Source organism: Sturnira hondurensis, unplaced genomic scaffold (assembly GCF_014824575.4).
Source record: "Sturnira hondurensis isolate 20B ecotype Veracruz unplaced genomic scaffold, ASM1482457v3 Scaffold0014302, whole genome shotgun sequence".
NCBI classification, from domain to species: domain Eukaryota; kingdom Metazoa; phylum Chordata; class Mammalia; order Chiroptera; family Phyllostomidae; genus Sturnira; species Sturnira hondurensis.
In genome coordinates this window covers 5334602-5348736 of record NW_028086933.1, presented here as the reverse complement: position 1 = coordinate 5348736, position 14135 = coordinate 5334602, and the positions used below count along the sequence as shown (strand labels likewise).

The window sequence follows — 14135 nt, the reverse complement described above, 5'->3', positions numbered from 1 at the left end:
AACTTCCACATACTAGCTCATTTAAATTGCTCTTATTTAAACAGGTTTTCTTCTTTCTTCCTGGTTTCATTCTGGCTAAAAGGACCTGGTCTGTTTCTATCCAAAGATTTAAAAGGCCTTCTCAGCAGTACCCCCTCGCCCCTCGCCCCTCCAGCATCGGCCTCCTCCGGGTCTCCCGCTGCCGGCGCCTGCCAGTCCCCTCCTTTCCCAAGCGCGGCCCAGGCTCCTGCCCCCGGAAGCCGCTGGGCCCTAGGAGCTGGGATCCACTCCTAGGGTTCGGGACCCCGGCTCCGCCCCGGTTGCCTAGGCGACGAAAGGCCGCTTTGCAGCCGGGAGATCATGGCGTCTTCTTTGGGGACACCTCTCGGGGTGACGACCCCTGTGGCAATAACCCCGGCGGGAACCTCGCCCGACTCGGAGGTACGTCGCCCCTTCTCGGTACTACAGCCCTGGAGTGCACGCGGTCCGCAGGCTCCGCAGCCTAGGCCCCTTTGGCCCGGGTTTGGGTACACGGCAGAGTTGAAGGCGGAGGAGTTGGGGCGGCCCGGGGGCCGGGGGGCGGTGTTAGGGTCGCGGAGGCCCCGCCCCGCGCTCCCCGAGCCATCCCGCCGGCTTTCGCGCCTGTCCTGGGCCCGCCGCCCTTCGTGCCCCACAGTGAAAACTGTTACCCGGTAGCAATGCCCCCGTTGATTGGACCCTTCGGTTTCAGGCTTACATGACCTTACAGCTAGGCGCTTGTTCCCGGATCTGATACGCTTAAGAGAATTTCAGATGGACCAGTCAATCCCTTCCAAAAACTTCCCTTTTTGGAAGTTTCTATTAATTTTTTTTCAACGATCACAATTACGGTTTATGAAAAGATGTCAGAAAATAACTCTTCAGTGGTACAGGATTATATTTTGAAGGCTGGGGCTTGGTTTTTTTCTTACTATTTTACCATTTTTCTAAATAAATACATAAGAGGTTGGACAAAGGAGGAACGCCTGGGAAATTGACCTTCTGATTGTGGCTTGGTTGCTCATCACCAGTTTGTCTAACGGAAAGTTATTTAACCTACCTGAGCCCCAGTGGTTGCCTGTGTACAATAAAGATGTATCTTCAGCATCAGCTCTCAATAATAAATAGGATTTAGGTAACTTTAATTATTCATAAGCTTAGTATCCTGAGATATTTATTAAGAACATATCTGCTCAAATATTACTAAAAAAGGTTTAAGTCTTCAAACACTGAGTCCACCACGTTGTTACTATGAAGGGTTTTTTGTTTGTTTATTTTAAGGCCCCAGAGGTAAATAATGTTATATTAACATTGTATACTCAACTCCCGTATTAGTCTAAACAATGTTCTCTGTGTAGAAGGAAGTATTAGCTGCAATATTATAAATGAGCCAATAATGCATTTGCTTGCTCAGAGATACACAAAGTTGTTCGCAATCCATATTCTTCCCATTTCTCTAGGCAGACTGCTAAGGCATGCTATGCTGTCTCTCCTCTGAGCCTCTGAAACTAGCATACTTTAAAAAGTACATGTTAATGTGATACACTGGCTCCTAAGACAATTGCTCCCTTGTTATCTGGAATGTAAGTAATACAATTTCAAAAATGGCATAGGGAATTTCCCAGTAAAGTTGTTTTATTTAAATGTATACAACAATTTACTCGTTGCAGTGCACAACTGTCTGTGTACACTTACACATACTTACCTATGTAGATAACATTCTTTCTAAGAAAGCTGATAATTTGAGGTGTTAACGAACCTGTACTTCAAAAGAAAGAAAGAAAGAGAAAGAAAACCTCACAATTTTTTTTAAAGATGCAGAGAAATGCCATGCTCCATGGGAAAAACCATTCATTTTTTACAGTGGGTGATGAGTCAGGTGAGTGAGCTAGTTGCAGACCCTACATGACTATCTGCCCTGTTAGCACGGTGCGTGGGCACACTTGTTCACTTGGAGGAGCAGGTTTTCCCTATGATGATTCCGGAGATGCTCAACCTTTTCGTTAGTAACGAGCGAAAGAAATCCACTTGGAACTTGGTCTCACTTAGCTGTGCTCAGTTACTAAGAGTAACAGGTTAATATGCTGCATGGAGGAAATTCCATGTTTCCGTCTAATAAAAGCAGAGTTGCTGCCGCTCACAGAGAAGAGGCTTGGTCCATAGAACTGTGTCATTCATCAGAGTGACAGCTTCTGCCAGCTGCCCATTTGTGCTGATGGGAGGGTCAGGGGTTAGATGGAAAAGATGGCAAAACCTCTCTCTCCTAGAGTCTGTTCCCAAGGCCACAGCTTTTCAGTTACTTACTGAAAGGTTCTTCTCAGATCAGATTCTTTCCAGAGTTGAACCCCTGACACCTGCTACCCTCATGGTTTCATTTCTAATAAATTCAGCATCCAAATTGACTTAGCCAGAAGACCAGGTAGTCATTTGAGCCAAGCAGTAGTGAAACATTTCTTTTCTTGCCAAGTCTATTGGAAATAAAGTATATGCTTCCAGTCATCTGAGGTTTCCCATTTGTTGTTTGTTGCCAACACCTAGAATAAAAACATCCAGTTATCCCAATCACATAGTAGGCACTCAATAAAACATAACTAATTAAAATTATAGGTGGTCTGACATATGCCAGTAGGGGTAGTTATCATAAACTAAAATCTAGACTGTGAGATACTGTGAACAAGCAGGCGTGAAATGCAGGTCCAGGAAAATATTTTTCCTATGACACTGCATTAACTCTTCTTGCCAACTCTCCGAATTTAACATTCCGGGTTCTTTAGTAATGTTGGAGTAAATGCCTCCCTGTAAAAGGTAAGACTCAACTTTTAGAAAATGTCTGTATAAATGCACGAGAATAGAAAAATAACAAAACTCTGAAAATAATATTTGCTGTAGTCGTATGTGTAAGTGAAAGGAGCTTATAAGTGAATTTGTAAATGAGTTTATAAGTGAATACCAAGAATTCAATCGTCAATCTTTTATCATTAGTTCATAAACTGACTTTCTGAATATCTTCAAGAAGGCTATTTAGGAAATATAATCCTTTAAGTAGTAAACTTAAAAGGACTGTACTTCAACTCACATCGGAGACTTAAAGGAAACTGTAAATGCTTCCTCTGAATCATGTCCCTTAGTGTTGCCCCAACCCCTGATAGATGACATTTCCTCAGTGCATTCACAGCTTGGCCAGCACAAGAGGACACCTACAGAATCTTGAGTGGGAAGATGACTGTCATTTGTCAGTCGTGAGATCCTTGGCATGTCCTGGAGGAGGCCATCGATGATTCTCTGTATATTGGGTGGTCTCTAGGGACCTTGAAAACAGCCCCCACTCTATTATCAGCACGTTAGAGAGGAGCCCTTGGGGCTCCCTTTGAATAATAGTAAAATGAGGAAGTTTCTGCAATTTCAATATTACTCAAGAGGTATTTATTGAAGCCATCCATTCACAGCACATAGTGTGAATCAACCTGTGCAAGGCTGAGGGGAAGATGCCAACATATTGTTTGAAATACTGTTAAGGAAAAGTACTAATGTCCCTCAAAATGTTAATGTACAGTAGTATGATTTATTAGACACTGAGAACGTCTGAGAATACTGGCTTTGGGTATGGAGGTACTGATGAACATTTGGGGTTGCCTCTCTTCTTACTATTGGTCTTTGGGTCTCCTGTGTTATTTATTTTAAAAGTCTTGCTTCATGTCCCTCCTCCAGCCCTCTTTCAGGCTACACAAATACAATCTTCAATCTTTTCCTAATATTTAAGGCTTTAATATGCTAAAGTTAGGTTTTTAACAGTTAAAATTAATGTGTGATAGATGTATAGTGTTTATTTGACACGAGGATCTCATTTTGGTGTTTTTTTAGACATGAGCCATCAATTATGGTACCTTCATTTACTAAATAAACTATTCTCTCTGCTCTTACAGAGAATGGACTGACTGCCACTATCGCATTATACCATAATGTGTATTCCTGAATGGGCACAGGAATGACAAAATAGTCAGAGGGACAGAATAGATCATTCAGATGTATAACAGACATTGGTAGAATTCAGCGGTAAACTGTCAGTAAAGCAGGCATAGGAAAAGAAAAGCTAAACATGTAAAAATTATTTGCCAAACATCACCATAATGAATGGTGAAATACTGAAACTATTTGTATAAAAACCAGGAACTAAAAAAGAGGGATTCAGGCTAGTAATGTTATTGTAATCTAACACATTGTAGAGGTTCTAACTAGTAAAAAGAAAACTAAATATGTGGTTTAAATCTTAGAAATGAGGCAATAAAAAAAACTTTATTTGAAGATTACATGATTGCATACCTAAGGAACCTGACATTGTACTAAGAAATTTGATGAAGTGGTTACATATAACATGAATATATGAGACCAGTTGCTTTTATCTATATTAGAAATTAATTATAAATGGAAATGGCAAAAACTTGATTAAACTCTACTTGGTTATAAACATAATGAGAAAGTCATGGGACATAAAGAAATTAAAAACTATCAAAAGTTTAATAACAGGAGTTGATAAAAAAAGATTTATTGGAAACCTTTAAATTTAAAAAATTAAATCCTTCCTACATTATATATATATATAAATACAAATTGCATTTATATATAAATGCAATGCAATGCAATGGGACTAAAGATTCAGTTCCTACATATGATTTTATACTGATAAAGTTATGTTAAAGCTGTTTATGATGATTCATCCTTGCATTTAACCTGATTCATTCTGAATTTAACCTAATTTGGTCACAGTGACAGCTTAGTATTCTTTTAGTACATTTCTGGGTTCAGTTTTCTAAGACAGTATTTTATTTTATTATTTTCTGGCAGTTTTCTTATTGTTGCTCAGTTACAATTGCCCTTCCTCTTCCCCCATTGCTCTCCCCTGCCCCACCCGCCTACTCCCACAGTCCATCCCCTGCCTTGTCCTTACCCATGAGTCCTCCCTCTGTCCATGTTTCTTGTCTCGCCACTTCCCCTTCTTTCCCCGGTTATCCCCCCTTCTCTCCCTTGTGTTCAGTTTGTTCTTTATTTTCAAGTATCTGGTTCAATTTTCTCATTTCTTTTGTTTCATTGATTAAGTTCCCCTTATAGGTGAGATCATATGGTATTTGTCTTTCACTTCCTGGCTTATTTCACTCAGCATAATGCTCTCCAGTTTCATCCATGCTGTTGCAAAGGGTAGGAGCTCCTTCTTTCTTTCTGCTGCATAGAATTCCATTATATAAATGTACCATAGATTAATAATTCCATTATATAAATGTACCACAAATGTACCGTTTGTTTACTGATGGACACTTAGGATGTTTCCAGCACTTGTCTATTGTAAATTGTGCTGCTGTGAACATTGGAGTGCATAGATTCTTTTGAATTGGTTGATTCAGGGTCCTTAGTGGGATCACTGGTTCAATCTTTAGTTTTTTTGTGGAAATTCTATACTGTTTTCCACAGTGGCTGCACCAGTCTGCATTCTCACCAATGGTGCACTAGGGTTCCTTTTTCTCCACAACTTCACCAGCACTTGTTGTTGATTTATTAATGATAGCCATTCTGACCAGTGTGGAGTTGTATCTCATTGTGGTTTTAATTTGCATCTCTTTAATGACTAGCGATGCTGAGCATTTTTTCATGGGTCTGTGGGCCCTCTGTATGTCCTCCTTGGAGAAGTGTCTGTTCAGGTCCTTTGCCCATTTTTAAATTGGATTGTTTATTTTCCTGGTAACCCCTTACACAGAGAACATAGAGTGATCTAAAAGTTGATCACTTACAACTTGATCTACATACAACCCCCCTTACACAGGGGTTGTATGAATTCTTTATATATTTTGGAGGTCAAACCCTTATCTGAGGAAACATTGGCAAATATGTTTTCCCATATGGTTGGTTTCCTTTCCATTTTATTGGTGTTTTCTTTAGCTGTGCAGAAGCTTTTTAGTTTGATATGGTCCCATTTGTTTATTCTTTCCTTTATGTCCCTTGCCCTAGGGGATATATTGGTGGAAATATTGCTGTGTAGGGTACCTGAGATTTTCTTACCTATGTTCTCCTCTAGGACTTTTATGGTATTGTGACTTATATTTAAGTCTTTTATCCATCTTGAGTTTATTTAGGTATTTGGTATAAATTGGTGGTCTCGTTTCATTTTTTTTTTTTTTGCATGTACTTGTCCAGATCTCCCAACACCATTTATTGAAGGGGCTATTTTACTCCAGTTTATGCACCCCCCTCCTTTATCAAATATTAACTGACTGTATTAATATGGGTTTATTTCTAGGCTCTCTATTTTGTTGCATCGGTCTATGTATCTGTTCATATGCCAGTACCAGGCTATTTTGATTACAGTGGACTTGTAATATAGTATATCAGGTATTGTGATCTCTCCTACTTTGTTCTTCTTTCTCAAAACTGCTGAAGCTATTTAGGGTCATTTATGGTTCCATATAAATTTTTGAAATATTTGTTCTATATCTGTGAAATACATCCTTGGTATATTTGACAGGGATTGCATTGAATCTATAGATTGCTATAGGTAGTGTAGACATTTTAATGATATTAATTCTTCCCATCCTTGAACATGGTAGTTGCTTCCATTTATCTGTGTCTTCCTTAATTTATTTTTCAGTGTTGTATAGTTTTATGAGGAAGTCTTTTACCTCCTTGGTTAAGTTTATTCCTAAGTATTTTATTTTTCTTGCTGTTATAGTAAATGGGATTTTTTTCCTAATTTCTGTTTATGATATTTCATTGCTGGTGTACAAAAGTGCCTTTGATTTATGAATATCTGTACCCTGCCATTTTGCCAAATCCATTTATTAGGTCAAGTGGCTTTTTGGTGGAGTCTATAGGGTTTTCTATGTACACTATCATGTCATCTACAAACAGTGACAGCTTTACTTCCTCCTTTCCAATTTGGATGCCTTTTATTTCTTTTTCTTGTCTGATCACTGTGGCCAGGACTTCCAATACTATGCTGAACAGAAATGGTGAAAGCAGACACCATTGTCATGTGCCTAATCTTAGGGGGAAAGCTTTTAGTTTTTGCCCAGTATGTGTGATGTTGGCTGTAGATCTCTCATATATGGCCTTTATTATGTTGAGGAATGCTCCCTCTATTCCCACTATGCTGAGTGTTGTTACTATAAAAGGGTGATGTATTTTATCTAATGCTTTTTCCACATCTATTGATATGATCATGTCATTTTTGTCTTTCCTTTTGTTTATGTGATCTATTATGCTTATTGATTTGCACGTAATGTACCATCCTTGCATCCCTGGGATGAATTTCACTTGGTCATGGTGTATGATCTTATAAATGTGTTGCTGGATGTGGTTTGCCAATATATTGTCGAGGATTTTAGCATCTATGTTCATCAGTGATATCGGCCTGAAGTTTTTTCTTCGTTGCGTCTTTATCTGGTTTTGGAATTAGGATAATATTGCTGTCATAAAAAGAGTTAGGGAGTCTTCTCACTTCTTAGATTTTTTGGAATAGTTTGAGAAGAATCTGGGTTAGCTCTTCCCTAAATGTTTGGTAAAATTCTTCTGTGAACCTGTCTGGCTCAGGGCTTTTGAGTGTTGGGAGGTTTTTGATTACTGCTTCAATTTCTCTAGCTATTATAGGTCTGTTCAGGCCTTCTGTTTCTTCTTGACTCAGTTTTGGAGGATTATATGTTTCTAGAAATTTGTCCATTTTCCCCCAGGTTTTCAAATTTCTTGGCATATGGTTGTTTCTAGTAATTTCTTATGATTCTTTGTATTTCTCTGGTATCAGTTATAATTTTGCTTCTTTTGTTTCTGATTTTATTTATTTAGGTCCTCTCTCTTTTTTCTGGATAAGCCAGATTAAAGGCTTGTTGATTTTGTTTATCTTTTGAAAGAATGAGCTCCTGGGTTTATTGATCCCTTGAATTGCATTTTTAGTCTCTGTATCATTTACTTCTGCTCTGATCTTAATTATTTTCTTCCTTGTACTCACTCTGGGCTTTGTTTGTTGTTCCTCAAGTTTTTGTAGCTGTAGGTTTAGGTCCTTTATTTGCATTTTTTGTATCTTTTTTAGATAGGCCTGTATTGCTATGAACTTCCCTCTCAGGACTGCCTTCTCTGTGTCCCATAGGTTTTAGGTTGTTGTGTGTTCATTTTTATTTGTTTCCAAAAACTTTTTGATTTCTTCCTTGATCTCATTGTCTACCCATTCACTAAGACAACATTTTAATTAGAATTTTTGCATCTGAATTTCTTAATGATTTTCATTTATAATTTTCTTCTTGTGCTATCCAGGTTTTTGTGTGTAGATTATTCTAGCTTCTTAAAAATGAATTATCTATAGTCTGTAATTATTATACTTAACAGAATTTACATGTTCTTGTTTGTTAGGTAGGACTTCACATGTTGGACCCAGTGACTTTTTAAAAAGTAGACTTTCGGCAAAGTTTATGTTTGGTCAGTTCCATTTTTCCCCTTTCTCCTGGTCACATTTGATAACTTACATATACCTATAAAAATCACACATTTCCTTGTTAATTTTAAATGTATTCCCACTTATGCGGCATATATTTATTTCTTGTCTATTTTTAACCAAATTTGCCAAAGGTTTTTTCTATTTTATTCATTATTTTAAGGAACTAGCTCTTGCTTTAACTTAGCCTTCTTTCAGCTCTTTTTATTTTTCTCCAATGGACTGTTAAGCGCAGTCAGGACTGTAGCAAGGTGAGTGAGGCGCACCTCTTGAGCACAGATTTTAAGGGATGTCAAAAACGCAGCAGTAAAAATAAACTATTTTTAATACAATATTTTAAAAAATCAAAATTATTGCAAAAAAAATCCCTGTGGATCAAAGTGTTAAATAAAGACAGCCTCAGTATGACTGATTTTTTCCCCTTTTGCCTCAGGCTCCAACATGGTTCAACACAGTGTTGCTTCTTAGTTCATTTATTTTCAGGCTTAAAGAAAGTCTTTTAAAATGTGGAACTTGTAGATCACTCTATGTTCTCTGTGACTGTGAAACCCCTCTTTAGTCATCTCTGGTGAAATGTATTTTTCTTTTAAGGAATATACGTTAAGAATCTTATAAGGCACTACCAGTGATGGATACAAAGATGCCCCCCAGACACCTTAAATTCTAGAAGAAAGACATATATACAGCGTGGAAGGTTTAGGTGACATTAGAGAAAAAATTCAGAGAAAAGATTATGTGGCAAATAATATCAGGCTTTCAATTTTATTGCTTCTGGAAAAACTGCTAAAATCCACCAGCTGGTGGAGTAAAATGAGTTATACTGCAGTTTAGCTTACAGATTTCCTAGTCAGGGATGTAATTTTACAGAGAAAGCCACAATTACATATCCACATTTTTATTAGCCTATTCATGAATTTTCTACTGTCGCTTCAATTTGTGCAAATTAGAATACATGTGTTAAAAGATTAAGGATTTTTAACCACTCTATAAACAAACAAAGAAGAGCTGTAGTCTAAAATAGGCCCAGGAATCGTGTTTCCATTTAAAACAATGAAAACAAGAAATCTGAGACAAACCCTCCTACAAGATGATTATCTTAAGCTATCAAGTTTTAGTGGAAAAAAAAAATGAAGCAGTAATCCTAGGCAACTAGAATTATTATTATACAAAAGGTTAAGATTATTGTGTTCTTTTTCATATAATTCTTGCATGACCTATTTTTCCTATCCAGAAAAAATTTAAATAGAATAAAACTGATCTGAATGTCTGTATAATGTACCTTTCATGAATATCTTTATTCATTGTTAATAGTGATAGCAATCTTGTATGTATTAAAACATATCAAAATGATTTTTTAACGTGAATCCAAATTTAGGATCATGTGGCTTGCTGTAAGTCTCAAAATTAATCAGTAGTCAAACCTCCTGGGATTTTCAGATCCCAGTCCTGCTTCTCATTGTGCTGCATCATCTCGCAGTGCCACCCTGGGATAGAGATGAATTCAGGCGGCCTGTTAACAACCTATGTGGACATGACGGGGATTTGTACTGTTCTAAAAGAGGTGAAAGATCGAATGACTGCCCCTGGGGAATTTATAGTCTAATGGGATTGACAGGACAGGGATAATTACACTTTACTGCTACTAATAAAAATATTTATAAAAGGCAAACATTTAAACAAATACATATTTAAGTATTATGGACTAAAATACCATTCATTCTAAAAACTGAGTGCATTTAATTTAATTCCCAAGTATCCAAGTACCTACTAGGTGCAAGGTATTGTTATTATATATTAGGTACTCAGGTATTTCTGTCTTATTGAGCTTTTAATCTGCTAGAAGGATGTTGTTTAGGTCATTTGCTAACCCTAGATTGCAATAATATAGCTATTGAAGTAGTATATTTTATTTCTAAATTAGATTTTTTAAGTGAAAATAAAACAACCCAATTTATATATAGACATTAAGCTGATTGCCATTACCAATAACTGCTAGCTTTGAGATTTTTCTACTCTGGGAAAAGAATAAGGAAAAATTGGGGCAAATCATTAAGTATAGCAAAGCATTTCTCTGCTTTCTTATGTATTGGAGCCTATTCACATGGAAGGATGCATCACTGTTTGTTGACCTGAAAACATTTTGCACCCTCTCTCCCCAAAACCTCACAATCCTTGATTTTGGAGGGGGCTGCTGCTCTTACTCTATCTATCTGTCTCCTTCCATCCCATCCACAGCCCTTCTCTTCCTGCTCTTGCTTTGGGCAGTTTCATCCATTCTCACACTTGCAGTGATTCCTAAACCAGGATCTTCAGACTTGACCCTTCTGACTCTAGCATTCCTAATTAACCTCGAAACATTTCTTCCTTAATAGGCATAGTCCATCTTACACTCAGCAACTGAAACCAAACTCATTATCTTGCTTTTTTGAAACTAGCATCATCTTCCATGACTCCAATTTCTATTCTGTATAATGAGCGGACCGTGTATGCTTTCTCAGATTGTGCTGGACAAAAGAACTCGGCTGAGGGGTGAGCAGGAGCTGAAACTGGCTTCACAAGTGGTGCACTGGGGCCCGGGGCTGCACCAGCCTTGAGACTTTTAGCACCTCCTGCACCTAGAGAGGATGCCTGTGTCGAGGTCACGCAAAGGTGGCGTACGTGCTGGGTGGAGGCCCTTTTTCTTCTAGTCCTCTGTTTCAGAAATTCAGAATCTCCATTCGTTCTTCCCTCTCTTAGTCCCCCATGTATTGTATGTTGCATTCTTTTCATGCACACTGCATGGAGCCTAGTCCTACTGCCCAACGTCTCGTCCCTGAACTGTTTTAACAACCCTTCCGTTTAACTCCTCCTCTGTGTCCTTTCTCTTCTCCTGTCTTTCCTTCACCCTGCTACCCTTCCTGGAGCACAGTTTTACCTTGCCATTCCACTGCTCAAACACTTTGCCGGTGCCTTATTGCCCCATTACAATGATTTTCAACTGGTGTGCTGCAAGAATTTTTAAAACATACAAAACCTGACTATTTAGTCAGGGGCATTGACCTCTTTTCCCTAAGATTGTCAAATAAAAAAATGACAACCACCAACACAACAATAGCCATCAGTGTGAATGAATCAAAACATGCCTATGTTTTGTCAGGTCAGCAAAAAATATATTTTTTCCATGTGTTGCAGAATTTTAGTAATTAGCTTAGGTGTGCCATGTGAAGAAACAGGTTGATAGTCACTACTCTATTAATAAGAACAAACTCTTTAGCCTGTCATTCTTTAACCAGCCAGGGTATAAAATATTTATGGCTCTTTGCACAGTATCTTGTATCTTGTAATCACTCAATAAATATTTATTGAATTACTAAATTTAAGATCTCCCACAATAGGTTCCTATCGGTGACTTCCCACTTAGATCCAACTAGTCCCCTACTTGAACCCTAGGCACCGTTATGAGTTATTTGATACTCACAGAACTAATACCCAACTGTCACTTCTGTGTCACGCTGGCATTGCTGACTCAGCCACCTGGTGCATTATCCAGGCCTAGTCTCACCAAGTCCACGCCTGGACCTTCTGTCTGCAGACTTTCCTTGTCCCGTCCTGGTTCCTGTCCCTTCATTTAGACCGCATGCCACGTTTCTAATGGTCTGCCACTTTGTTTTCTTGTTTTAAAGTCAACCTTGGTTTGTTCCTCCCACTGGATGTTAAGCTTCTTGAGGCTACCAAGTCTTTCTTCCTTGTATTTGTCTCCTCCTGAACCTGAAATTCAATGAGGAAGGTGCGGATATTAAAAATATTTATTAGTTGAAAACTATCACTCAGTTTTAAATATGCACAAAAGATAGATTGAGTAGCCATTCAACATTTACTTAAAAACAGAAAATAAAAAGGATTATCTAGCCTTGGCTGGTGTAGCTTGGTGGATTGAGCATGGGCTGTAGATCAAAGGGTCACCAATTCAATTCTCAGTCAGGGCACACGCCTGGGTTGTGGGCCTGGTCACTAGTGGGGGCCATGTGAGAGGCAACCACACACTGATATTTCTCTCCTTTTTACTCCTTTCTCCTCTCTCTAAAAGTAACTAAATAAAGATTTTTTTAAAGGATTATCTAGGAGACTGTTTTCTTAAAAAAATTTTTCCTGCCCTGGCCTGGTAGCTCAGTTAGTTGGAGCATCATCCAATATACCAAAAGGTTGTGGGGTCGATCCTGGGTCAGAGCACAGACCTAGGGTGCACATGCAATCTCCAGTTGTGGCATGTTCAGGAGACAACTGACCGATGTTTCTCTCTCATACTGATGTGTTATCAATATTTTTCTCTCTGTCTCTCTCTTTCCCTTCCTGTCTCTCTAAGATCAATACACATATCTTTGGGCCAAGATTAAAACACAATCCTGATAGCAACTAGAGTACAGTAAGAACAAATTTTGATATTGTTGGGATTAATATGTAAAACATGTGTTGAGATAACTCATAACAGGTTTTTTGTTTTGGGGTTTTTTTTTGTAGAAAGATGCTGCTGAATTCCAGGAACATGAAGAGATTCTGTCTCCAGATTTTCTTTCAGTTGCCCAAATCACAGAAATGCTAGCAGAGGATGTAGATGGAGTTCAAAAGTACGCACGTCAGTGTTACAACCAAATATAGAATAGTTCTATTGTGTATCTGTAAATGAGCGTGATATTCTGTTACGTATTTTTAAACTTTTTTCTAAATATTTCCAGATTCTGGAATACAAAAATTCTCAAATGACTAACTTTGCAATGCTCAGCAGTCTTCTTTATGGGAGATATACATTTCAAACCAGCTTGTTAATATTAACTGAGGGTAGGGATTTATGAGATAAAAGCAGCCTTTACCATCTGCTGTTTTCTGTTTCTTTTCCCTTTTATTCATAAAACTGTCAATATTCACAAGAACGTTTAGGTCTTCTGTTCATCATGAAAAGAGTATGTTGTATTTTCTGTAGTATGAATAATGAATATATTTTATTATTTTGGAAAGTCTATTCACCATTCACCTGTGATTTTTATTGGATATGGAGCTATACTGAGTACTCTGATTTCATACATTTGCTTAAAAATGTGAGTATAGCTGAGTTTATAAGCAATAATTGTAACATATGTACATCTTATTTTTAAGACCATTGATTTCTATAATGGAACACATACTTAGAACTCTAGTCAGATGAATCCCACACACAAATTCCTAACTGGTGATTTTAGTAATCACTCATTTTAAAAATCGTCTGGCTCTAATGATGGAATCTTGATTGGCTACAATGTGTGGAACAATGTGATGTCCTGGACATTAATGTCTCAGCATAAGATTTCTGCAGGCCAGTCCTCCAGATTTTAGCAGGATAGTGTGGACTCTAATGGACACATAGAAAATGACTCTGTCAGTGGTTATCATTTGCAAATCTCAGAAATATTATGGAGTAGAGGCGATTTACTACTGAGGAGGAAATACGACAGATGTACTGGCTGGAAGAGGAATCGAAGAAGGGAAGGCGTATTCAGAGCCGGTGGACGGCATTGACAGGCCTTACCCAACGTGCTGTTCACCTCCAGGGCCTGCAAATCCTGCAGGAAATGCGGGCGATGTGGGATTTGGCCATACTGCCATCTGCATCTTGATGAGTATTAGTCAATAAAAAACTTGACTCATCTTAAAACAAGTA

At 38.1% G+C, this 14135-nt stretch overlaps 1 protein-coding gene across 4 annotated transcripts in view; it reads left to right on the top strand.

Annotated features, from left to right (window-relative positions):
• The first annotated feature begins 290 nt into the window (after positions 1-290).
• CABCOCO1 (ciliary associated calcium binding coiled-coil 1) overlaps positions 291-14135 on the top strand; it is a 114886-nt gene continuing 101041 nt past the window's right edge. Inside the window, exons 1-3 of one of the 4 annotated variants that reach the window (XM_037062701.1) lie at positions 370-420; positions 1458-1580; positions 12962-13068. In XM_037062701.1, the coding sequence (XP_036918596.1) occupies positions 13037-13068 (32 nt within the window). In that variant the 5' untranslated portion in view covers positions 370-420; positions 1458-1580; positions 12962-13036. Of the gene's footprint in view, positions 421-1457; positions 1581-12961; positions 13077-14135 lie in introns of those variants that run through there. The other 3 variants (XM_037062700.1, XM_037062702.1, XM_037062703.1) reach the window with 3 other exon arrangements.